General features: G+C 35.4%; 2 protein-coding genes across 5 annotated transcripts; both read right to left on the bottom strand.

The window, feature by feature from the left end:
- Positions 1-10,818: 10,818 nt before the first annotated feature.
- Positions 10,819-18,614, bottom strand: RKF2 (receptor-like serine/threonine kinase 2). Of its 4 annotated transcripts, none has more exons than XM_088210908.1 (7): positions 17,267-18,611; positions 17,072-17,182; positions 16,609-16,959; positions 16,265-16,499; positions 16,017-16,161; positions 11,276-11,383; positions 10,819-11,175 (listed from the first exon to the last, which is right to left on the bottom strand). In XM_088210908.1, exons 1-7 carry the CDS (start codon positions 18,048-18,050, stop codon positions 11,149-11,151), a joined length of 1,761 nt encoding a protein of 586 aa, XP_088067034.1. In that variant the 5' UTR covers positions 18,051-18,611; the 3' UTR covers positions 10,819-11,148. The 4 variants fall into 4 exon arrangements, 3 of the variants coding, with proteins under 3 accessions (XP_088067034.1, XP_088067035.1, XP_021912549.1); XR_015816160.1 differs by lacking the exon at positions 10,819-11,175 and adding an exon at positions 13,887-14,068 and having other exon boundaries at positions 17,267-18,612; XM_088210909.1 differs by lacking the exons at positions 10,819-11,175; positions 11,276-11,383 and adding an exon at positions 13,610-14,068 and having other exon boundaries at positions 17,267-18,612.
- Positions 18,615-19,164: 550 nt separating this feature from the next.
- Positions 19,165-26,073, bottom strand: LOC110826244 (homeobox protein knotted-1-like 6). Its single transcript, XM_088210910.1, has 7 exons — positions 25,999-26,073; positions 25,405-25,712; positions 24,783-24,908; positions 24,411-24,546; positions 24,181-24,243; positions 19,701-19,945; positions 19,165-19,589 (listed from the first exon to the last, which is right to left on the bottom strand). The coding sequence occupies exons 2-7, from the start codon at positions 25,672-25,674 to the stop codon at positions 19,431-19,433; spliced, it is 999 nt and encodes a 332-aa protein (XP_088067036.1). The 5' UTR covers positions 25,675-25,712; positions 25,999-26,073; the 3' UTR covers positions 19,165-19,430.
- Positions 26,074-26,942: the final 869 nt, after the last annotated feature.

Here is a 26,942-nt window from a genome sequence, read left to right as displayed (position 1 = left end):
TCTCAAATTACCTAATGAACTGGGGATTTAATTTTCTTCTCTTTCCAAACTTACTGATCCCCTTAAAAGGGGTGACCTTAAGAAACACTCGATCGTGTTTCTCAAATTTCAAATCCCTCCTCTAGGTGTCTACATAACTCTTCTGTCTACTATAAGCTATCTGGATGTTCTTTCTGATTTTAACTATCTTGGTTGTAGTTTCCTCAATAAGATCTGGGTCAAATAATTTTTTATCGTCCACATCTTCCTAGCAGATCAGCGACCTACAGGGTCAACCATATAATACCTCATACGAGGCAATGTCGATGCTTGCTTGGTAGCTATTATCATAGGCGAACTCTATTAATGGTAAGTGATCATCCCAATGACCCATGAAGTCTAGAACACAAGCTCGGAGTATATCTTCTAGGGTATGAATCATCCTCTTTAATTGTTCATTGATTTGAGGATGGAATGCGGTACTAATGGATAGTTTCGTCCCTATAGTTTACTGAAAACTATACCAAAACTGGGAAGTGAACCTGGGATCTCTGTTAGATACCACTGTCACTGAAACTCCATGTAATATGAAAATCTCTCAAATATATATTCTTGCTAGCTTGTTTAAAGGATCGGTCATCTTGATAGCCAAAAAGTGAGAAGACTTGGTGAGTTGGTTGATAATTACCCAGATAACATTATGTCTTGAACATGCATTAGGCAACCCTGTCACAAATTCCATTGTGATATGTTCCCACTTCTGCTATAGAATCAGTAATGGTTGAAATAGCTCGTCTAGGCGTTGATGCTCTACCTTAACCTATTAACATACCAGACACTTAGAGACAAAGTTAGCTATCTCTCTTTTTATCTCACTTTACTAAAATCGAGGTCGCATACTTTGATACATTTTAATACTTCCAGGATGTATGGCGAACGTTGAGCTATGAAATCCCTTTTTAGTTCGCTATCACTTGAAACATACACTCTGTCCTAAAATTTGAGTAACCCATCGTAAAGACTCGAAATTCTGGATTTACTCCCTGTTCTGGATCCTTCTTGAGAATTACTAGGGTGGAATTGGTGGATTGAGTTTTCTTTATTCTCTGAATCAATTCAGGTTGGCAGTTAGGTGGGTCAAGCATGCAACTCTCTTCAAATTCTGAAGTCATATCTGTTATGTAGCCCCTACTGCTCTGCACTCAGAAACCATTAAGTGAGCCAACATACATACACTTTTTCTGCTGAGCACGTCGACTACCACATTGCCCTTACTTGAGTGATACAAAATACTGCAATCGTAGTCCTTGAGGAGTTCTATCCAACACCTCTTACGCATGTTGAAATCCTTCTGAGTGAATATATGCTTCAAGTTCTTATGGTCAATATAAATATAAAAAGTCTCCCCATACAAATAGTGGCGCCAAGTCTTCGAGGCATGGATAATAGCGGTAAGTTCTAAGTCGTTGATTGGGTAATTCTTCTCATAACTCTTCAACTACCTAGACCCATAGGTTATAACCTTCTCATGCTGCATCAGAACACAATCCAACCCCAGATAGGAGGCATCACTATGCACTGTATATCTACTTGTCTTATTCGGTAAAGTCAATGCGTGTGCAGTAATCAACCGTTTCTTGAGTTTCGTAAAACATTTTTCGCAATCCTCATTCCATACAAACTTAACATTCTTTTTTGTTAGTCAACTCAAGGAGTAGTTAGGTTAGAAAATCTTTACCCAAATCTGCAGTAATAACCTGTCATTTTCAGAAAGTTACGAATCTCTTTAACTTTGGTCAATTTCTCCCAACCAAGTACTATTTCAACTTTTTTTAGGTTCACTGATACTTCATCCCTTGATATGATGTGTCCTAGGAAGGTAGTATGCTCAAGCTAGAACCCACACTTGCTCAATTTTGCATACAATTTTTTCTCTCTGAGAACTTACAAAACCTGAGTCAAATGGTGAGCATGTTCCTCCCTACTTTTTGAATAGACCAGGATATCATCGATAAACACAATAACGAACTGATCTAGGAATTATCTGAAAATCTCATTCATCATGTCTATAGAAATGGCTGGTGTGTTAGTTAGTCCAAATGGCATGATTAGGAACTCATAGTGTCTGTACCTAGTTCTGAAACTTGTCTTGGGAATATCCTCTACCCTAATCTTTACCTGATGGTAATCCGAACGCAAGTCTATTTTAGAGAAGACTTGGGCACCCTGCAACTGGTCAAAAAGGTCATCAATTTTGGGGAGGGAGTACTTGTTCTTGATTGTGACCATATTCAATCCTTTGTAGTCAATATATATAATTTTAACATTCCATCACATTTCCTTTCAAATGTGACTCCAGCACCCCAAGAAAACACACTATTCGGATGAACCCACTATCCTGCAATTCATTGATCTATTTTCTCAGCTCTTCCATCTCAACACGACTCATGCGATAAGGGAAAATCGAGATAGACCAGGTGTCAGGCTAAAGATATATTGTAAATTCAACTTTTCTATCCACCAACAGTCCTGATATTCATCAGGGAACACGTCCGGAGAATCTCATACCACAAGAATCTCTTAAATGCAATTTTTTTTCTTACACTTGCCCTATATCACGTCCGGGTAAGGTTCAATATCCTCCTAGGTGAGGATATAAATCATGCCCTGGACTATAGGTCTAGGCTGATTTTGGATCCCGCAGACACTCTTTCGCATAGTGCTGGGCACTTTTGCAGATGCATCAGGTGTTGTTGAGGCGATACTAGGGTCAGTCCCCATGGTCCTTGCCGCAATGCTGGCAAGTCCTATTGAAGAGGAACTGAATTATGTTGGAGAGGGACCAGGTAACCTTGTGGTGGCACCTGGTTGTATGGTGGGGCATCGGATTGTACTGTGGCGGTGGCAGAGGGTCAGACAGCTCCCTTCTCTCTTCCTTAGCCTGCTGGGTAGAGATGAATCTCTTTAAGATCTCGAAGAGCCGATTGACATCACCCTAGGGATCCATCTCGGGCTGCCCTGTTCAGTGGGGGTCTTCATCTCCTCATGTCCTTGTACTTATTTTTCACAACGAATAGTTAAGAGTCGAGTTATATTTAAATGTTTCAAATCTTTGTGCAAGGAATGGTTCCAAGGAACGCAACTCTGATACCAACTATAAAGACCTGAAATTTAAATGGAGATTAATTTATAATTTAAATGCAGAAGCAAATAATAATGTTAAAACTTACATTCTTTACACAGTAAATTAGAATATCCAATAGGCTTACAGAAATATCCCTACTACAATGACTCGTAAAAAGAAATAAATAAATAATTTGAAGCAAATAGATAAATTGTAACACCCAAGTGTTACTATTTGTATTTTGTAATTATTTAAATTTTTTTTAATTAATTTAATTTAATTTTATAAAAATAAAAATAGTAATAATGATAAAATTGAGTAAAAATATTATTTGGATTTAATTGAAATTGATTTTGAGAAAAATGGGTGAAAATTTGGATTCTGGGGGTGTTTTTGAAAAGAAAATTGGAAATTGGAGGTCAAAACATAATTTAAAAAAGTTGTGCCACGTCAGCACCACGCCAGCAGCCACGTCAGCGGCTCGGTCAGCAGCCCCAGCCAACCAGGACCTGCTGCGTGGCAAGGCAACGCTGACCAGGGGACGGCCACGTGGGCGATCCGCGTGCGTGCGATCAGACGGCCCAGATCTGTTCCCGCGTGCACGGACGGCCCATATCAAACGTGCGCACGGACAGTCCAGATTGCATCACGATGGACGGCCAAGATTTAATCCCAATTAAATCGCGATCGAACGGTCCAAATTTAATCTTGATGGACGGTTGTGATTAAAAGGCAAAGGGTATAAATAACCCCACCCACACCTGACCACAAAAACCCTAGCCGCCAGTGCCTCGCCGGAGAAGAAGAACCAGACGCCGGAGGAGCCGGCCGCCGCCACCCGCCGCCGCACCGGGGAAGTTTCCAACTGCTAATCGACGTAAATTTTCTCCTCTTTGCTCGTTTTTCGATCCTGAGTCCGCCTATGGCCGAACCAAAGCCAAACCACAGGCCAAACGGCCGAAAAATCCAGCCGAAGCCCAGCGGCGCCGCCGCGCTCCTCCTCGATTTTTGCCTCCGATGAGGCCCTTCCCAGCCTCCGTTCGATGCAAATTTTATACCATTGTGATCACCGTTCTTTTCTCTACAGGTTGATTGGAGCCAAACATCAAAACGCGACTCACGCCGGAGGAGCCGCCGCATCTGATAGCACCGCCACCGGTAAGTTTTAGTTTTTCGTGATTTTTTGGCCCACCAAGGGCACTAAAGTTGTTTTATCGCAGGGACCGATGCAAGTGTTGCCGAATTTGGCCGAAAATGGCCAATCCGAGGCAAATCGCTGCCACAAGCGACAGCGCCGTCACCGGAGCACAGCGGAGCCGCCGTGTCGGAATTGCGATATTGGCCGAAAGGGGCCCTAGGGCTGATTTGGGATTTTTTGGGACACGTGCAGGTACCAGTAGTGTGTTTCAGTTTCTCAAAAAAAATTCAGGGAAATTAGGGACAGACTGTAAGCAGATTGTAGAGTCGAATTCAGACCCCGAAATACGTAAGGACCCCTCACTCTGTTTCCTATCACGATATTAAAGCTAAATAAATAATTAAATGGTACTTTGTGACTTTATAGATGTATAATTGATTAAGGTTGCCAATGGAGCCCGAATCTGATACAGTGTTGGTCTGTTATTATTTGATCTAATTTTCAGTATTAAATGCAGCATGATATTTGATGTAATTATGTTATGATATCGTATGCATGAATCATGGTTTCTTTTATTATGGTTTGTATTATGGTGAACCCGGTACTGTTTTGTTTGGTGTCAATTACTGGTTTACATGTTGTGTATGATTGGATGATTGAGATTAAGGAAAAAGGCAAAAAGGTTATGTGAATTGATAAGTGGATAATGTGGATAGCCTGACTAGATATCCTGGGAGATGGTGGACGGACTGGGTCCGTAGGGAACCCTACCGGGAACGGGGTCTCTCATACCGGACGGGGTATGGAGACCTTATGTATTTTGGCGCCCATACCGGATGGGGTATGGGGACGGCCCGTTTCACCCTCATACCAGACGGGGTATTGAGGTTCATGGTTTTGGCGCCATACCGGACGGGGTATAGGGACGGTCCTAGAATCAGATTACAAATGTTAAGGGTTCACGGGTAGCGGGACCCCTATGGATCCCCATAGATACTATTAGACTGGTAAATGAGGAAAATATGTTGTTTAATAATTGAAATGCAAAGGCGTGGTAAGTATTATGTTATACAGTTTATATGATTTCATGATGATGATAATGTTATTGCTTTCATATGTCGTTTTCATGGATCTCACCGAGGTAAGTGGACAGTAAATGTTTTTATGTTGATAAACGAGTTTGTTATAAATTATACTCCATTGGTTATTTTTGTTTTCTACCCACCTTTACTTCCGTGGCGGTGAGATAGTGTGATGTCCTTACTGGGCTGGTGTAGCTCATTCCTTATTTAACCTTTTCAGATCAGGAAGACATTGTTCCCGAGCCCGTTCCGCAGGAAGACGCCAAAAGGGACGCCTAAAGACTCCATAGCTATATTTATAGTTCTTATATCGAGCATCTCTTTTAGTTAGTTTGTTCTTTCATGTTTTGAGTACGTTTTGTTTATTGTATAAGGGATGTTAATCAAAATTTTTATTACGCTTCCGCATTTGACATTTTTAATACATATATTTCATTTAAATTTCCGGGGCTGTTACATAAATATCCTAGGGGTTAACCTCCATTAGCTCTTGAAGGAGTTTAGAAGGTAAACTACTCACAACCTTCTTGCTTATCAATATCTAGATCTTGGTTCTATTTATCTAAAATGATTAATAGAATAGTGAGCTACACTAACCAGTAAAAATATCACGCTAATCACTGATACAGAAAATAAATAATAGTAAAACTCACAAAACAACTAATGGAGCCCTTAATTTAAGTAAATACATTTAACTTTAAAACTTTTTATTCGATACTTATCGTTATGAGTTTTTCAAAAATCAACCTATGAAGATTAATATCCATACAACTTTTTAATTTCACACACAAGTGAACAAAAATGATAATTTTCCTTTCTTACCTACTTACTGGTACTTCTGGGGGTCTATAAGGATGTCCCCTTACGTGTGAACTAAATAACCAAATTTATCAATTAACTGGTCGTTCCCATACCTCGTCCGGTAATAGGCGTCAAACATTCTATACCCTCGATATCCCATCTAGGGACTTCTCAGCCCCCTCCAATTGAGGTAACGCTTACAGTAGAGTTCTCTATGTACCGGGTCCGTCCATCCTTTTCCAAGATACCCAGTAAGCCTTTCACATAAAGATCTCCATCAACAAAACAAACACCAAGTGCATACCAACTTCTCATATCATATTCACATATTAATTAAATGATATGTATGCAAATAATACAACTTCATACCTTAATAATCAAGAAACGTACTCAGGGCCTTTTATTTTCAACATAGTCAATCATATAAGAATTATAATCAGACAATCAATAATGAGAAAGCAATTAAATGTGATACTTTAATCATACGGTAGAACAAGAAGCAATTTGGGCAGTACAAAAAAATAAATAAGCAACACATACGAGCTTAGGGCAAACGTACGCTAATTAGTTTTTCGAAACAACTAATAACCCGTAATTATTGTTAGGGTTTTTCTAGTTCTTACAAAACACAATTATCAATTATTAAACCTTCAGTAGCCCGGTCAGTAGCCCCGGCTAACCAAGACGTGCCACGTGGCAAGGAAACGCTGACCAGGGGACGGGCCACGTGGGCGATCCGCGTGCGCGCGATCAGACAGCCCAGATCCATTCCCGCGCGCACAGACGGCCCAGATCAAACATGCGCACGGACGGCCCAGATTCACGTGCACGGACGACCCAGATTTCATCAGGCACAGACGGCCCAAATTGCATCACGATGGACGGCCCAGATTTAATCCCAATTAAATTGCGATCGAACGGTTCAGATTTAATCTTGATGGACGGTTGAGATTAAAAGGCAAAGGGTATAAATAACCCCACCCACACCTGACCACAAAAACCCTAGCTGCCTGTGCCTCGCCGGAGAAGAAGAACCAGACGCCGGAGGAGCCGGCCGCCGCCACTCGCCACCGCACCGGGGAAGTTTCCGACCGCCGATCGAGGTAAATTTTCTCCCCCTTGCTCGTTTTTCGATGCTGAGTCCGCCTGTGGCCAAACTGGAGCCAAACCACCTGCCAAACGGCCGAAAAACCTAGCCGAAGCCCAGCGGCGCCGCCGCGCCCCTCTTCGATTTTTGCCTCCGATGAGGCCCTTCCCGGCCTCCGTTCGATGCAATTTTTATACCACTGTGATCATCGTTCTCTTCTCTACAGGTTGATCAGAGCCAAACATCAAAATGCAACTCACGCCGGAGGAGCCACCGCACCCGAAAGCACCGCCGCCGGTAAGTTTCGGTTTTTCGTGATTTTTTGGCCCACCAAGGGCCCTAGGGTTGTTTTATCGCAGGGACCGATGCAAGTGTGGCCAAATTTAATTTGTCTCTAATATTAATTATATTTTATGTACTAGCAAAAAATATAATAATATTTTATTTATATTAAAAATTTTATTTATTTAATTAAATTAAAATTTTTAATTTAATTATTAAATAATTAAAATAATTAATCTATTTAGCAAAAGTCGGAATACTGTTTATTGTGTGATCTCATAAATTCAATATTAAATTGCAAATAAATTGGTCAAACTAATTTAATAATCAAAGTTGGTGTTTAGCAATCCTCTTTAATGACCAGATAACATAAAGTATATAATTACTCTTAATAACCTGTTAAATAATTATGTAATATTTATTTCTGTCATTATTATTATGTGTTGACCCTATAATATGATTTAACTTAGTGGAGTCAAATGTTCCCGGGAACCAGCAAACCCAACCTATACAAAGAGCTCTTTTTAGTCCTTACTCCCAACAAGTTGCTGGGCTTTGATGCTTATCTTATTAGGTTAAACAAGAGAGAAAGACCTTCTTTTTTATATATTTCGACGTTGGTAAGGGGAGTTTGTTTGTCAAATCTCATTAAGTAACTAACCATGTTTTATACCAATTATAATTGACTAATGAATGATATAAAAAACTATTTTATTCTTTCATTTAATTTTTTTGTTCAATGTATTAATTTAATAGTTATAATAAATGATAATATAAAATTTAAACTTATTACCAAATTCGACGGATTTCATCTTAATTAATTACTAATTTTTTAAGTATTTAATCACATCTAATATCATTTCAATTATACTTCTATGATTATAAATGTATAGAATCAAAGTATGATAAATGCATTATTAATTAATATGATAATCTCATATCAAAAGAAATTTTTACATCTCATCATTTTAAGAGAATATTATATTGACAGTTTAAGATAATATTATCAATTAAAAATTTTTAATTGGGTTGGTTCAATAATCATATCTTCATATACATCATTTATATATGTGATTTAGTTAATTAAATCAACTAATTTTTATTTTATATAAATTATCACGTATATAGTAGTTTTACCAGATCATTAATGTATTATTTTGATTATTCAATAACTAATAATATTTTATATTAAATCAGAAAAAAATTTACTCTCATTATAAAGATCTTCATCTCTATGTAAAATTTTTAAATTTAATTAAAAAATTTATCATATAAATTAAATAAAAAAATAATAAATATGATAATAATAATTATTATCATATATTAAAATAAATTATCAAATAATAATGTATTTAATATATTATACGAATAATTAAATTTTGAGTATGAAAATTATATCTCTAGAAATAATATGTTTGTATAAATTTCTCTGAGAAATTCATGTTGGTGTTGTGTCTGGCGGACTTAATCTGTGTAAAATACCTCTGTTCGATGACTCGTTTTTTTCTTTTGTCTCAGGTAGAAGCCTTCCTCCTCTCCCACTCGCACCACTGTCATCACTATCAACGGATCCGTTCAGCTGCCTCATCTTCCATCACAGTCTTCTCAACTTGGTGCTCTTCTTTTTGTGAGAATTAAAGCCACTGCTTGCTCTAGAATCTTCAGTCTCCACCAACCCAGAAAGGGCTATCTTAGCTTCCCTTGTGATATTTCCATTTAGTTATTTTACTTCTATATGCCTTCAACCATTTATCTTCATGTTTTGTGATGGCAAACTTATCCTTGTCGTAGATTTATTGTGCTGATTTTTAGCTTAGGTTAATCTTCTTTTTATATGAATGACTGCTTTCCTGGAGGTTTTCTTTGGGGCTAGTTCAATTGTTTTCCAGGTTGCATCAAGCAAATTTGAGCTTAGTTTAAGTGTTCAGTTGTTAAGCAATCTGTAGTGGGATTGATTTCTATGAAAGGAATCTATAATACTTAATAGGGTCATGTGTCTTTTTGGCTTCTAGAATCTATGCTTATTTAAAAAAGGTGTCTTCTTCTCCCCATTGTAAAACAATGCTGTCTGTGCCTGCCATTAACCCCCTTGGCCCTTTTTCTTTCTTCCGTTATTTCATCTTCGGTTATGACTAATTTGCAATAATTGTCTACAGTAGGTAGCTGAAAAGGAGGGATAACAGTGGATCCTCAGTTGAAAAGTAGTTTCAAGATAGAGGTAGAGAAACAGTTGTGTAGGCTAGAGAGGTCGAGAGGGAGAGAGGGAAGAGTGGTTGAAACGCGATGACGAGGGAGGGATCAAGAGAAAGCTGAAAAAAGCAGTGAGTGATAATAGATTGAGAGCATACAGATTGGTCCCTGGCAATCTACTGATATAACAAACTAATTTTAACTTACTGTACAATGAGTAAAACATAACAAACTGCAAAACCAATGTAGATATAAAAATCTAGAGAATTTTATGATATTACGTTTCAAATCCATACTTTGGTAAGAATTTCTTGAGATGGGAACATATTTTTTGCTGTCTCTGACCATTCTGGCAGACCATTTGAAAGAGATGATAAATCTTGCCCACTCATAAAACTCTTTTTCGCTAAAAGAGAATGTTTTGAACGTATAAAGAGAATTTATCTTCTTCATCTTTTGATCCTTAACCTAGTAACCATGGCATGAAAACAAAAGATAAACAAAAGAAATAAAGGCCATTTTAGCCATGGTGACCTAGTATGGAATAGACATGATTTTGGATTGCACCTCTAGTGCTTAAAACTTTTTCCAATAAGATTTAAATTCTTAACCAATGTAATAATAAAGTTGTCTAGAATAATCATGGCCTTCCACCATAGTAGCAAAATGCACTAAGATAGCAGTAGAAGTTCAATGAATAAAGAATAAAATAGACACCTAGCTCTCCCAAAATTTAGTACTATTAGGCATTTCTTAATTTTAAATTAAATCATTTACAGATAAATTTTTATCAATTACCACTATCCACTATATAAATCAATTCAGGTATGACTAGGAAGTTGAACACACATCTCATCCCCTAAGACAACTAAGACAAATAAATCCACCCTAAATTGAACCAAGAATTCACCTTTAGACCACTAAGACAACCACATAAAGGCTTTCATTGCCTACTCTTCATGATTATTATATCATTGATAGAAAAATAACTATTTATGCTATAAATATTTGAGTTCAATCAATTGCAAGGAGTTTCTCTCCCTCATAGCCACCAAATCATTTTTACTTATTGGCTACCACCTATTTCTTGTTTTGTCAAACTGAGAATTTTTCCTAAATATCAGCTGTAAACAAATAACGAAAATCATCTTGATAAAAAAAAAATTACAGAAAAAAGATGAAATTATAGTAACAAGTTCAACATTAAACCACTAAATGACAAATCCTTTTACTATCCCAACTTCTCAATTTCTTTAATGATAACATCCATAGTTGATTGATCAGTTTCCAGGTAACTTTTAACTTTTGAAGCACTGCATGATATGGATAAGAAATTAAAATCATTTTTCCACAACTTAATCGTTTTATCATTTGTTGAAAGAATAAGCAGGGAATCATTTGTGGCAGCGCACCATCTTACTTTGTTGATCTTCTATTCAATCTCTAAACTCTTCAGGTAATCAAACTATAGGAAACGTAATATCATCAGGACCTACAACATATGCATGCAACAAGAATATATGAAGCACTTTACAGACAACAAGAAATACAACGTAGCTTAAAATTGCACTTTTAAATTATTAAAAACATACCTCAGGCTCATGGCTCTGAAACTCAGTCTTGTATTGATACTCAGGATGCCGAGTTGAGATAAAATCTAATTGCTCCAATTGATACCTAGAACGGTGCTGACTTGGAGTCTAAGAAGCCAATAATCAATGATAAAAAGGATCATAAAGCTATCAGTCTAAACAAAAGATAACCTGAAATAATTTCAAAAGATATTTCACTAATTTAATATTGAACGTATCTAACAGAATTCAAAAGTTTGCACAAGATTCTCACATCTTTTTTATTCTTCCTTCCGAATATAATACGTTCACCTCTATCACTGATAGCCAGATAATCACCACTCTTATCTAACAATGTTAGAATGGTTTGCTTTTTCCTCTCTGCTATATTGTTTATTGAGGTGTATAACATGTTGTCACTTGTCTCCAAATTCCCTACTCATTATAAAATTTTAAGAATTCGCGGAACATGTATTCACCACCATGGTCAGTGCAGAGCGTTTTAAACGTTGTCTCTGCTTCATTCTCCACTTGAGCTTTAAAACTTTTAAATGTCATTAAAACTTCAGATTTTTTCTTACAAAAAGTATACCCATATCTTTTAACAATAATAATTAATAAAAAAATAAATTATTTATTTTTGCCATTTAATACAGGATTAATAGGACTACAACATCGAAATGAATCAATTCTAGTGATTTTTTAGCTCTCCATGCCTTTTTTTGGGAATTGCTCCCAATTGTTGTTTGCCAAGAACACATTCTTCACATAGGTTGGAAGGGAGAACAATCTGAGGTACACCAATCACCATGTTTTATTGAGAAAGAGTCTTCAATCTATTGAAGTTTAGGTGGTCATAACGAAAATGTCATAGCATTATTTGATTGTTCATCTTGTTCAGAAGGCAAGTTTAGATGATATAGAGTCGCAGCGGAAATAACTTATTTGATGTCATCTTGACATGAGCAATTAAACCCCTTTTAAGATCGTGAACTTCACAAACTCCTTTTATTATAATCTCAGTCTTTTTTCTTACAGCTATCCCACACTTGACAAAGTACTTTTAAAGTTAGGAATACAAAAAATATTTAATATAGTTTCAATATTATTTTCTTTAATCCTAATTTGAACATCACCATTTCCCATAACACTGACTTTAGAATGATCACCAAAGCTCACATTAGTATGAAAATCTTTATTTAAACGAGAGAAAAATGACTTACTACTGCATATACGATTGTTGAATTATATGTCCAAATACCAGACATCTGGCTTATGTTTGTCTTCCTTGACGTAGAAAGTCATCAAGAGTGTTTCTCACTCTTATTTCTCTACAAAGTTGGATTGCTCCTATTTGTTGAAATATAAGTTCATAGTGCATTTAGACTTGTAATGATTGAACTTGTGACAGCGATAATACTCAATATTGGACTTGTTAAATTTTGTTTCACTATGGTGATCATTTCTTTTACCTCTATTTTGAGATTCTAATGTGTTAGTACCTCTACTTCTCCTTTGTCTACGTCCACGGCCTCAACCAGGTCCACTTGATCCTCTCTTTGTAAAAATTTCACGAGTCGAAGCCTTCAAGGCTTGCTCCTTAGGTAAAGCTGTTGTTATTCTCTACTCATGTAATAGTAATAAACTTTACAATTCATTAGCAGAAAGTTCATCAAGCTTTGTTGACTCCTTAATAGAGTATATAATATAAGAGAATTTTAGAGCCATTGAACTAAGACTCTTCTCCACCACATTGAAATCTTCTATTTTTTCATTGTGGATACACATCTTGTTTACTATGCTCAATATTTTTGAGAAATACTCATTAATAGACTCACTGTGGTTCACGTGAATAATTCCAAATTCTTTGCGAAGTGTTTGAATCTGCTACCGCTTTACCTTTGTGCCTTGATATTTTTTCTTCATAAAATCCCAAATTTATTTGTATCTTGGAGAAATATTTCTTAAATGGCACGATCAATTGCTTAAAATAGATAATTTTTTTTGCCTTGAGATCCTTCAGTTTTTGTTCTTCTATTTTCTTCTGTTGAGCTTCCGTCAACATCACTCCAAAGACTAGTTCAGGAACTTCTATTTTCATGATACTCTAGTATTTTTTGGATTGGATAAAATTCTCTATTAACATGCTCCAATGATCATAATGGTCATCAAAACAAGGGATTGCAGGTTACACATAAATATTCTTCGACGCCATTACTGTTGTTGCAAAACAAAAAATTGTTACTTTTTTTTCTTTTTCTAGCTCAGATACCAGATGTAAAGATAAACTAATAACTCCTAAATATATAATAAAATTTTAACAATATCAACTAAAACGAGAATCAAAATTCAAGATGTCAACAAACAAACTACATAAATTTATAGATGTTGAAATAGTTTATTCCCTAAACAACTTAATATTCGTTCTTTATCTCACAAGCCAAACAAATCAAAAGGAAATTTAAAAGAGAATGAAATATTATAAGTTTCGCAATGAACAAAAATAAAGAATTGCACAACAAAATGTGATCATCAGTTGTCAACTCACATAAAATATACACATATGTATGCACATATGTGTATACATTCTTTAAGAATATGTGATGTGGCAGGGGATTAGAGAAGACGAAACCTTAATCGTCTTGAATGTCTTCGCTCGGACATTGTTCCCTCCAAGACTGAGAGAACTTCAAGTTGATAGGAGAAGATGTTTATCTAGAGCTCAAACTCATGGCTAATACTCCAAAGACGTTGTCATTTGTCAAACTCTTCTTGACGAATCCACATCTTCCTCAACTTACAAGCTAAAGCCAACTGAAAATCAAAATTATATTTTTTATTTAAAAAAAAAAAGGAAACATGAGAGACCATGTCATATTCTAAGTTGTCTCTAGATTTAAATTTAAGTAGAATTTCCCATGATGGATTTGGCACTATCTCGCTTATAGGCTGAGATGCTCAGATGTGATGTTGTTTTTGGCCTTTACTTAATTTAGAGGTTCTGACATATAGGTAATCGGTATAGTATCATCATTATCATTATTATTATTATTATTATTATTCACTTAAAAACTCTTTTTTTAATAATTTAGATAATGAACTTTTTTATATAAAATTTATTGTTATTTGTTAATCAACAAATTTTTTTATTAAAAAATTAAATAGTGAAAATTAATTTAAGATTTATGATTGAGTCATTTTGTTAATTGATGTAAATAATTTTGGATGTGAAGCCAAGTAAATATTAGATGACTTATTTATCACTCGGTAATTCCCTAAAATGAATAAACAAATCAATTCAAGATTTTATTCAAAAACGAAATGAATAAAAACAATATAACATATATTATTACAAGAGTTAATAATGACATATAATGATTTATCTTTATGTGTACAGTCTCCAATACCTCATTCACTCAACTAAGAAATTCTCTCAATACATATTTAAGTATATGATATAAGCATCCCTATTGGACAATTTAAAACTAAATACAGGCAACTGTATTTAGCAAAGAAAACAAATAATAATAATAAAATGAAAATTACAAACAACTGTACATGTAACTATAGGTGTCATTAAGGGGTAAAATAACCCCCACAAGTAAATTCTGATAAAAGGAAAGAAAAACCTATTCTAATATTCTTTTTCTACATCTCAAAGGTATGAAAAAATAAAAACAAATAAATAATCACCTTCTCTACATTCTCATCTTTAACAAAAATTCACATCCTAATACTTACCCATACAGTAATAATTACAAACCTTAAATCCTACTTCTACCAATCTAATCGATAACATTCTCTTCTGAGTCGATTGTCATTGATCTCGTGCATTCAAGATTTTGTTTCTAAAATGGTATAACAATCAATTTGAAGCTCTACTATTCTCCAACCTAATAATTTCTTTCAAGTAAATCAATGTTCGTAAATTGAAAAAAGGTTCAGTCCCTTACTTCACTATCTTGGTTCATATCCTTCAACATGATTAGTTTTAGGATCTTTATATGTTCTTATTTGGCCTTCAAAATCTGAACTGTCCATAAAAGTAGAAGTTTGGGTGGTGTCATCTGGAGTTAACACGCTGGAATTCAAGAAAGGAGGTTGTGTTGGAGATGGAACTATATAATCATCATGTGTTAGCATCTCAACTATTTCAGACATCAATGGCCTTTGAGAAACTGAAGTTTGAGTGCAAAGTAACCCAATTTGAAGCACTTTTAATGCCTCTTCCTCCAAAAACTTGCCATTCAACCCAGGATCAATAGCTTGAGTAAGAGTTTTTCTCCTGTAATGTTTCCACACCTGACCCAGAACACCAAATTATGCTACCTCAGTGCTACAAAGAAGAAGTAGGTGTATATTTATTTCTTAAAAATCTTAAAAACATTAAATAACCAGTAGTTCAAGCAATAAGGCGATCACGATCCTAACGCGTACTTGTGGTTTTAGAATAGTATCAAAACCAGTCTCAAAGTCATTTCCATGTTGGACTGAAGATTCTGTTTGTACTGAATTTTAGTTTTGTTTATTTGGAACCATTTAACAGGAGAGTTTATAATATTTTGCATAGCCGGTTAGTAGTGTTATTAAGTAAAAATAAATGCAACGATTAGTATTTTTGAACACTAAACTGAGTCTACTATAATGTTCTCATTGTTTTAATATATATATATATATATATATATGTGAATATGTATGTATGAATATGATATCTTAAATGGGATTTTTGAACAAATGGTTGATATTAAAGATGAAATCTTACAGTGTATAAAGTTGAGTTAGAGCCTTGTGAGAAAACACTGTTCTTTTTACCAGTTGCTACTTCAAGTGCCAGAACTCCAAAGGCATAAACATCTGCCTTCTCTGTTAATTGGCCACGGACAAGGTATTCAGGAGCCATATATCCCCTGCAACACATCACTCAATTCTTTAGATATAATTAATTATACATATATGTTTAGTTTATGTTTAAAATATAGAATGTAATTAACTAGAAAGAAGAATGCTTACAGTGTTCCTGCAATGCCAGTACTAACGTGAGATTTATCAGCAGCAACACATCGAACCAATCCAAAATCAGCAATTTTGGGAGTGAGATTCTCATCAAGTAGAATATTACTGGTTTTTATGTCTCTATGTATGATTTTAGCTCCACAACCTCCATGAAGATATGCTAATCCTTCAGCTGTTCCTATGATTATATTGAAACGCTGTCTCCAGCTCAAGATATGGATTGTGTTCTTCACTGCATTCAAATCAAGTTTTTCACAGTCATCATCTTCTTCTTCTTCAAGATATATATATATGTATATTATATAATTTGAGAAAATTGGGCAAAATAATTAATTAGTTACCAAAAAGGATTTGATCAAGGCTTCTATTGGGTACATATTCATAGACTAGAAGACTCTCTGGACCTTCAATGCTGCAACCCATAAGAGCTACAAGATTTTTGTGTTGAATTCCACTGATTAAGTTGACTTCATTGAAGAACTGGTCAACCCATTGCCTTGTATTGAAGAACAATCTCTTAACAGCAACTGTTTTTCCATTAGGGAGAATCCCTTTGAAGACTGACCCAGCTCCTCCCTGCCCTAATTTCATTGAATCTTTGAAATGATTAGTTGCTTTGTCAAGTGTTTCGTACTCAAAATTCAAGCTGTATTTGCTTTCATGACCTGAACTCTCTACTGAACCATTCAACCCTGATTCAGGACACAAACAAAGAAAAAAGTCCCCCATAAATACAGAGAAGAGAAAGTTTTCTCTCAAAACTTGTATGAAAAGAAAACTGAAATTAATATATATATGTATTACCTTCCTTCTTCTTTGATAATCTTTTGTAGCCGATGTAAGCACCAAAAAAAGTAAGTGCAGAAACTGCAATCGCCATGGAAATAAAGATTACTATCTGTCTATTGCTCATAACTGCGCGAGAAAAATTTCATATTAGTCCACCGAAAAAAAAGATTTGATCAAGAGAAATCAATTAAGTGTAAAAGAGATTTTTACAGGGATCGGAGAACTCTTCCACCACATCATCATAGAATCTGGCCGTGGAATACCTCAAAAAGCAACCGGTGAAGAGAGCTCTACCCTCTGAATTTGGAACACATGTTCTTAACCCAGATTTGGCTTGTAACAGGCAATCTCTACAGTCATTCTCGCTGAGAGTTCTCCAGCATTGAGCCATGGTGTAAACAGTCACTGTCTCTCCCCCAACTTTCGCCACACCAAACCCTTTGTTCTTAGGTGCTCTTTGGGTAACATTAACAAAAGCTTGATCAAGCGTACTCTGGAATTCCCTGTCCATGGAATCCTCCATTGGAGAATGCATTTTCACTCCATTACACTCAACTCTATCGAAAATTGGATTCACCTGTTCGCCCAGGAAATTATACGTGTCGAAACGGAGAAAACAACCGTCTGTATATAGACGTCCATATTCTGCAGGGAGGCAAGAATCGAGCTTCTCTCTGCTTTCGTTGAAACAGTGAATGCATTCAGATCTGGAGAGATCGCCCTGGCATTGGAATAAACCGAAAATGCCTGGGAATGGACTGGTAACATATGAAGAAGCCCAGTTGTTTCCATTAGAGATCTTAACGTTGATTGAACCCATGACTCTAAGAAAATTCCAACTTAATTTGTAGCTAGAGGATATCTGTTTGGGTCCACAAAGAAGATAATCTTCAAAGAGGAGAGGATCAGAAAAAGAAGGAGACACCCAAATGGAAATGATCAAAATAAAGAATACCCATAAATTTTTTAGAAGGATTGAGGTTGAGAATAGCATCGATTTTCAACGGAGATCCCTCTGCCCTTCTCCTCTGCAACTATTCCCTTCGAAGGAGGCCTGGGCGTTGCCTCCGTAATTATAATTAGAAAAGGAATTAGGATGGAGCGAAATTGGGATTAGCAGAAAAATCCATATGAGATTGGGAGGAAAGGGGATTGAGAATTGCATCGAATTCAGAACTGTTTTTTTTTTTTTTTTTTTTTGGTTTTTCCGTTGATGGGTTTGGTTGTTTCTAATACTTCCAGCTTCTCCTCGTCTTGTCTCCCGCCCTCTCCCAGCGAACAATGGAGAGGGAGAGAGGAAACCAGTCTTATTGGGTGGTGGAGAACTGGTGGATTAGTAGAATTCTATTTCTTCTCCTGGTCGTTAGCATATTTAAAGAAACGGATTTTCTTGATTGTTTTCTGGTTTAGGTTTTTGTGGTATTTGCAGGAGGAGGATGAAGAAGATCAACGAGAGAGGGAAGGATAGATGAACTGGCTTTTGATTCTGTTTATCTTATTTTGGGTCTTAATGTATGTATACGTGCATGCATGGCTATAAATTTGTCAACTGAACATAACACCTACCACCTTCTATTACTAATTTATCCATAACCTAATCTCTAGTTTTTCATTTATTTTTATTATTTTTATTTTATTATCTTATCACAAACACACGTGTGTATATATATAGCAAACTATATTCACCTATTTCTGTACATAAAATAGTTAATTGATTAATCCCATAAATCTATGACCAACTGCTATTGCTATACAGATCCATGACTTTAACTAACCATATATAAATTTATATTCAATAATAATAATTAATAGAAAAAGAAAACTGATTACAGCTTTAGAGGCTCCAAAAAAGAAAATTGTTGAAGAGGAAATTATGAGCCTGCCAAACTGGATTTTGTTTGAAACGTTGAGGTCCAGATCTATAATCACTCATTTGTTTTTTCCAACACATCAATTGTTTAAATACAAATGTAATAAACATGAATCTAAATTGTTGTATGTAATTATGGGTGTTAATTTCTTCGTTCGTATCCACCCACATCACACAATTGAAACCAAGCAATTTTTATTCTTGGATCCTGATTTAGACTGAATAAATCAACATTAGATGGAACAAAAAGATGGAAGCTATTATTTTGATTGAATTAGTTCTTGAATCAAAACATTAAATTAGCCTAAACAACGGAGAAGAAAAGCGCCGGCAGTATTACCACGCTTTAAGTTTTCTTAAAGCCCAGATACACTAGGACTTTCCATTGTAATTTGCAAAAGCTAAACGGTGAGTATCAGAGAATTTACAGAAGGATTTAAGTGGGAAATACATATAACATATATATATATATAGGTAAGTAAGGAGATTGCATGATGAGGTAGGCTAGGTGTCCATGTAAAAGGGTGCGTATAGACTATCCATAACAGCAAACTGCATGTTCTCAGATGGTTTCCAATGGCGCTTCCTTTGATTTATAAACCAGTTGTTTATCTGTTTCTGATCTAGACCCGTTGTCTCAGCCAATGCAGTCTTATCAGCTTCCTGCATCATCATCATCATCATCATCATCATCATCATCATCATCATCATCATCCTTAATTAATTAATTAATTAACTTCATTTAGAATAAGTAAGGTTAATTAATTTAATTACCGTGGGGTAAGGCCATTTGTAATGAAGATTCCACCAGTCAAACAAGAGTTGCCTTGCCTCTTTGGGTAGTTTCCCTTTCTTCTTCTTCTTAGAAAATTCCTGCTTAAGACTGCTAATATAACCACTGTATTTACTCAACAGTTTCTCCTTCAGCTGACGATCCTCCACCATTCTCGAACACTCCGTTACATCCATCTCATCACCTCCACTCAATTCTTCCTCAGATGATCCACCTCCTTTACTATCTGCATGTACATGCATACATATATAGTAAGAGTTGTGGATGTGATGGAACAAGATGAAAAGGGCGGGCACATGACATGGAGGAGGATGGCAGGATTCCATGTTTCTTTCGATGGTAGATGTGATGGAACACCATCATATCATATCATATCATACTGATAAACAATAATAATAAATTTAGAAAGATATAAGGTGCGTTAATGGAGGATGGTAGGACCCACTTGACATATTTTCAACACAGTACATCTCCTGCAGAACCCTAAAAAGAAAATAGCGAGAAAGAGAGAGAGAATAAAAGATTGAAAGGTGGTTGGTTATGTCGCGTCGCAGTCAGATATGGTCTGCCAGTTGCTTCTTACTCTTCTTCAATCTCACTCTCTGACCACTCATTCACACAACACAAACAAAAAAAAGATCAGGGAAACCCGCTAGGCACGCACTCTCTTCTCGATTTACGATATGTCTGTCCTTGATTCTTGAAAACTTCAACTCAATCAAACTGCATGCTTACTTTCTCGCAACAGAACGTCGTCGTTTCTCCCCCCACATCCTACTCCATTGCGTTTATTATATACATAGAGAGAGGAAAGCAGAAGAACAGGCATTTAAGAACTGGAAGACAGACAAGACCAACCTGCTTTACTAGTAAAAAGAGCCTCTCCATCTACACCGCCATCCGCGGGCGTTCAGCTCATATATCACAATTTTACATAAATAACACACTTCACTCACATATAAATATATATACACACACGTACAGGAAAGAGAATACAGCATGTAAAGGACAAAGAAGAATAAAAAATATGATGGAAAAGGATGGAACTTAACCAAAAATATGAAAGATGAAGCAGATCATCGCATACTATGTGTCAAAAATCCCATGCAAAAAAAAAAGAAAGGCTAGTTTGATCATTAACTTGGTTGCTTCCTTGTTCATTTGTTTAGCTTGTAGATAAAGTTGACACATGACAGATACATCGATGCTAGCTTCGAGCTAACATTAATGGACTAATTACTTCTCGTGTTCCACATCGTATTATTCAAAATGAAAATGTTCAACTCCCTCTCAGAATCTCATTTCTCAAGATAATCATCATGGCTTTTGTGATTTTGAAAGGTTGCAAGGGTATTAGTAAAAGTTTCAAAACCCAACTGAGACTCAACTGGAACAGTAGGTATCCACACCCCAAATGATCATGACAATTTTAGCAACAGGAGTTACACAATATCTATATACATGTAAATGTATATACGAGTCTCATGGGTTTCACTTTAAATATAAACCTACATGCAGTGACTATCTAAATGCATATGCATGTCAAAGAAAAACTTGAAGGTCCCATTTGTGCAAGAACAGAAATTCAAAATGAGGAAAAACATGACTGGAATATGAAAATATTAAAGAGAGTTAGTCCAGGTCATAAGTACATGTATATAATCAGCATTACACATAAAATAAACATCATATAAACAAAGTTCTGCTCATAATAATTTCAACTCCGAAAGTACTAATCAACCCCAATATATAATACCTGTATGCATCAACCAATAATATGCACATGCATATATACATATACCAGCTAAAACTTCAACAAGAACCTATCTCAAATATGACTAATTCTCTCTTTGAATCTCGCTTTTCCTGACATGGAACTGATTAAACTTGGCGAGTTCTAATAGTAGTATAACTAGTAGATTGTACATATCTAACTATATTAATATTTTGGAATAATACATTGAATCTATTATTTAACAGTACTTATCACCTTGAATCATATATACATAATGTTTGCATGTCTACAATGGAGAAGAGCATGCTTTTCTTTTTAATAATGAATGGAGCAGAACATGATTGAACAGTAACATAGCAGAAATATAGCATTAACATATAGCCAAACAAATATATATATAGATAGATAGAGAGAGAGAGAGAAAGAGAGAGAGACCAACCAATGACAAATAAATCAATTAAAGGTAATTCATTCTTATATTTAAACTAACACACGCGAAACCCAACTTGAATGAATTGGCATTTTAAAATGCCTTAAGTACACCAATACCACAAAATCAAATTAAAAAACTATGCATATTCATGCAAATCAACTGGGAACTCCCCATTCCCCACCACCCACTACAAGGATTAAAGATTAAAATGGCAAATCGCACATAATGGAGTGATTTTCTAATTATAAACAGCTTTAGAATCTGCGCATACCGGGCATATATATGTGTATATATATATATATATATATATTTAAGTACTATAGTTTTCTATATCTCAGGGTCTAGTTAAATGAAATCTACAATCTCGTAAAAGCAACACAGCCAGAAACAACATACAAAAGCAACTTTCTTTTGAAGTGAGATGCTAAAAACAGCCTGAGACCATACTAAATGTGTATTGGAATATATAAATAAAATGTTTAAGCGAAGAAGTCTACCTGGACTAACAACAAAAGCCTATGGATTCAACTATTATTATATCAAACATCTGACCTCAAAAGTAGGACATCGATCATCAAAAACAAAAAATTAATATTAAGGAATCGAAGAAGAGATTAAATGGTAGCCTGACCAACAACATATTTTATATTGGGAAAACCTAATTTGTTGTACTTCACTCTGCCATAATATCTCGTGTTCATCTCAAGATTCTATAAGGTATATATAATATAATACTTACACGTTTTGATGATAAGGGCGATTAACAAGAAAAATGATTTGCTTTCAGTTTGGTTTATTTTTAAACCCATGAAACTGCCTACAACTATTCCCTATGAGTTACTTTTATTTGAAAAGCACAAAATAGACAATTTGAATATGCATTGATCAGAACAAGAAACTAAACTCTAACATATGATTTCCATGGGTTGGCATTCCCTTCGTGCCAATACTTATGATACTTTATACTTGATATTTCAAATATATATATATATGATTTCCCATGCCATATGGGTCTTAACTCCCATCTGTGGCACACAATATTGAATAATTCATGCACAATTGATTAAAAACTAGAAAAACCAGACATCATTATATAGGACACACTTGCACTCCAAACCCAAAAGGAAATCCATCGATCAAAACAATGTTGGTTAAAAGAATAGATCAGCACAGCACCATTTGCAATCACATACTTGAAAAGAACATCATATATATATATATGTAGACACACACATATATGTATGTAGACATTACATTTAGCAGAAACGTGTAAGAAAGTTTGAAATAAAATCAAGTTATAAAATTTTCAAGGCTTCCCTGAGGAGAAACTAGTAAATAGTTAGAATATTTTCTCTGATGCCATTTTCCCTCTTAAATAAAGGTTGTAAAATACATTTCAAAAGCATTTTCTTCTAGACTTCTAACCCGCATGCTTCTTACATTTTCATTGCACTATCGAGACACCAAACAGAAGTGAAGTATAATCGTAATAGAAAAATACGATTAATTTACCAACCAGGCAAACTCATTTGCATCCTCACAGTTCCTTTCCTAACTTTTAGATGTCTGATATTGATCTTCAAAAAATCACAGTTTCTTTTTCTTTAAAAAAATCCTAATCCAACAGCTTTTGGATTCTTACTCAGCAATTAATGTAGCAATAAACTTGAGTTTACGCTAACGTGGTATCCCCCTTGTATACTCAATAATTACTTCATAAACTTTATTGGTGATAATTTGATGTTAGTATATACCCGTTATACAAAATAATCTCTCTTCATTAACACTATACCCTTCCAATTTCCAATCCGCTTGTTAAAGATGATGCTATATTTATACAAAGTGGATTACCTAGTAGATTAGCTATCATATATAAATTTTAAATTGCCAATAAAGATATCTAGGATAACAATGTGTGCCCTTGATAGAACGAACCTTGTGTAAAAATTGGGAAGAAGAACACTGCAACTAATTCCAATATCACCATATTACACCTATAGGAAAATGTTTACATACACCTTAGACCTACATGCCACAAACAGTCATTTATAACTTGCAAAGAAAACTTGGGTACCCTAGAAGATCTTCACACACACACACACACACATGCACATCTCTAGGGTTTTTCCTCTTTCTTCATTTTCAAAGTATATGAAGACAATGCTAAATGGGGAAAGATAGATTTGCTTTGAGTTTTTTTGCACGAGGCATATGATCAGTAAAACTAAAGCCCCAATGCTTTTGCAGGTGCCAGCTACTAATATGCGCTAGGTTTATGCTAACGTGTACCTACTTTTTTTTATCTGAGAGAGCTGAGCTGAGTCGAGGCTCCTGTCCCCATGTGATAAATTATAATCTATTAGCAAGATTAGCACCCGTTGATCAGAGAAAACTTAAAAAAGATCACAGCACAGAACCCAATAAACTAAATAAACAATCAATAACTATTTCATATATATATATATATATCATTAACATGGTGGCATGGTAGTAGTGGATAAAAAGAGAGAAGCAGAGATTAACCGAGAGGGTTAGTTGTGGAAGCTCCGTTGCAGAGATCGGCGAGCTGCGTTTGTATGTTGTTGATAAACGACGTCGCTTCATCGAAAGGCCGAGACAGATCCGATTTATACTTCACCAGAATATCGCAATATGTTTCCTTCTCAAATTAAAAAAAAATCGAAAACAAAATATGTTATTGTGTGAAGAAAGATGCAAGAAATTTAAGGTGTGACTACGATTTCTTTTGGAAACCAGAGATATATTTATATGTGTGAATATATATATAATGAGAGAGAGAGAGAGAGAGAGAGGAGAGAAGAGAAAGCTGTGGTTAGGGTTTTTCCAGTATTGTGATAATATAATTATAGAAAGTGGCGAGAGAGAGAGAGAGACCATGAAGTAGTCGAGTTCAGGATCAGCGCCCAAGCAAGAAGGGACGACATTGGTTTTCTTACAAACGACGTCGCTTTCCCCCCTGATTTCATCCAACACTTCGACTACCTCCGGCGGCGCTCCTACCTGAGAAGAATAATAGAAAAAAGGAAAATGAAAAGCCTGCATTAATTAAACCCAGTGAAAAATCAAGAATTTAAAGGGAATGGAAAAAAACGATCTTGAATTGACCAACACATCCGTTTAATTAATTTATCTCTCCACAAACAATTAATTGACTCCCTCTTGACTCGTTCAAAGTCCAACTTAAAAGTCTCCAAGTTCAAATCCATATAATACAACTCATGTATACATGTATATATTATTACAGGTGATCATCATCAATATCATATGCCAAACAAGACGGCGAGAAAAAAATACCATGAACGCACATGCAATTTACATTACGTACGTCTACAAAACCAAACATTTTTCTTAACGTTTTTTCCTTTTAGGTTCCATGATTTCTATATTTCCCAGTATACTGTTTATGAGAAAGTTGGAAGAGGGGAACTCGATTTTTCATTTTATAATCATTTTTTCGGCAACCAAACAAGTGTGTGTATGTAATGTTTAGATATACCTTCTGGCAATCGATATAAGCTTGGAGGAGCTTAGGGTAGAATGGGTGAGAAGCAATTTTGGCCCTAATTGCACTGGAGACATCCTCCTCTGACCCCACCCTCTGAATCTGGGCCACCATTGAAGCGTCGTCGGACATGGGGTCGGTGGACGCAAAAGCGGGAAAACCCAGAAAGCCTTGGCAGATACTGGGCGGACACTCCATGGTCTCCGGTGGGTGCATGTAATCTCCTGTTGTTGATGACAGCGCGTAAAGCTGATCGTCTTCCATGGTTTTTGGGTTGGAAGGAGAAGAGTGGAGATCAGATGCTGCAGAAACAAAATATATATGTATATAATTAAAAAAGAGAGAATATATTGAAGGTTGAATAGCTGTAGTTGGGATAAAGAGAGGAAAGAGGATGATGAACAAGTAAGAAAAGAGGAGATATGGAGAAGTGTGAAGAAGTAATGGAAGGAGATTGGTTGATTGATTAATGGGAAAATAAAAATAGAAAGAAGCCTGATTGCAAAGTGCCGTTTAAGTGGCCATGGAACCAGTAGCCACTAGCCAGTAGCTTGCTTAGACAGAGAGAGAGAGAGAGATTTAGCGTACAAACAAGGAGAAGCTCTGGAGCTGGAGCTGCCTTTTTTCGGTTTTTATTAAACTTTTTTTTTACTCTGTGATGACTGCTCGCTAGTTTAGGCACACGCGTTATGGAGCGCGTTTATATAATTAATTAAATATATTTTTAATATTAAAAATATATTTAATTAATTAAAAATATAAATTATTTATAGTAAATAGTTTCTTTCAATTTAATTATACTATTTAAATATTAAAAAAATTATTTAAATTTCATTAAATTATATAATGTTATTGAATATAAAATAAAAGCAATTTATATTTTTAAAGTATTCTCAATATTAAATTTAATTTGATTTATAATGCAACACCGGACCTAAAATTTAGACATGAGATAATAAGATTTTAATAATAAATAATTTAAAAAAATTTAATTTCTAATTTTTATTTGAAATTTTAAAAAAAATTATTGTTTTGGATGTATTTAAAAATATTTTAAAAAATCAAGATTAAATTAAAAATAAAAAATTACTTATTTAAAAGAAAATTTGAAAAACTGTGGCATAAGTAAATATAACAAAATAATAGCCATGTGGACCGTCACATCAGCAGGGCAGCCGGTCGTCGTGCGCCGTGTAGCAAACATGCAGACATGCATCCACGCAAGAACCCACGCTGACAATCTGCATGTCAACAGATCTGACGGCCCAAATCTCTTCCCGCCAGGTGGACAGTCGAGATCGTTCCTCGAATAAGCTCGATCGAACGACCCCCATGTCACGGATCAAACAGTCCAAATTAATTTCTCCTTCAGGCGCAATCGAATGATTTTCAGCGCTCCACGTGTCCCTGCACATACGAACCAGATTGACGCCGAAGAGGTATGTAAACCTCGCTTCCCAAAAACCTTAGCCCTATTCGCATCTGACCCTATCGAAAAAGAAGAAGAAGGGCGAATGGAAGGAAAGTTGACC

Source organism: Carica papaya, chromosome 9, assembly GCF_054855325.1.
Source record: "Carica papaya isolate Zhongbai chromosome 9, ASM5485532v1, whole genome shotgun sequence".
Lineage (NCBI taxonomy): Eukaryota > Viridiplantae > Streptophyta > Magnoliopsida > Brassicales > Caricaceae > Carica > Carica papaya.
Note: the sequence above shows the minus strand (reverse complement) of the source record. Positions and strands in the feature narration are given on the sequence as shown.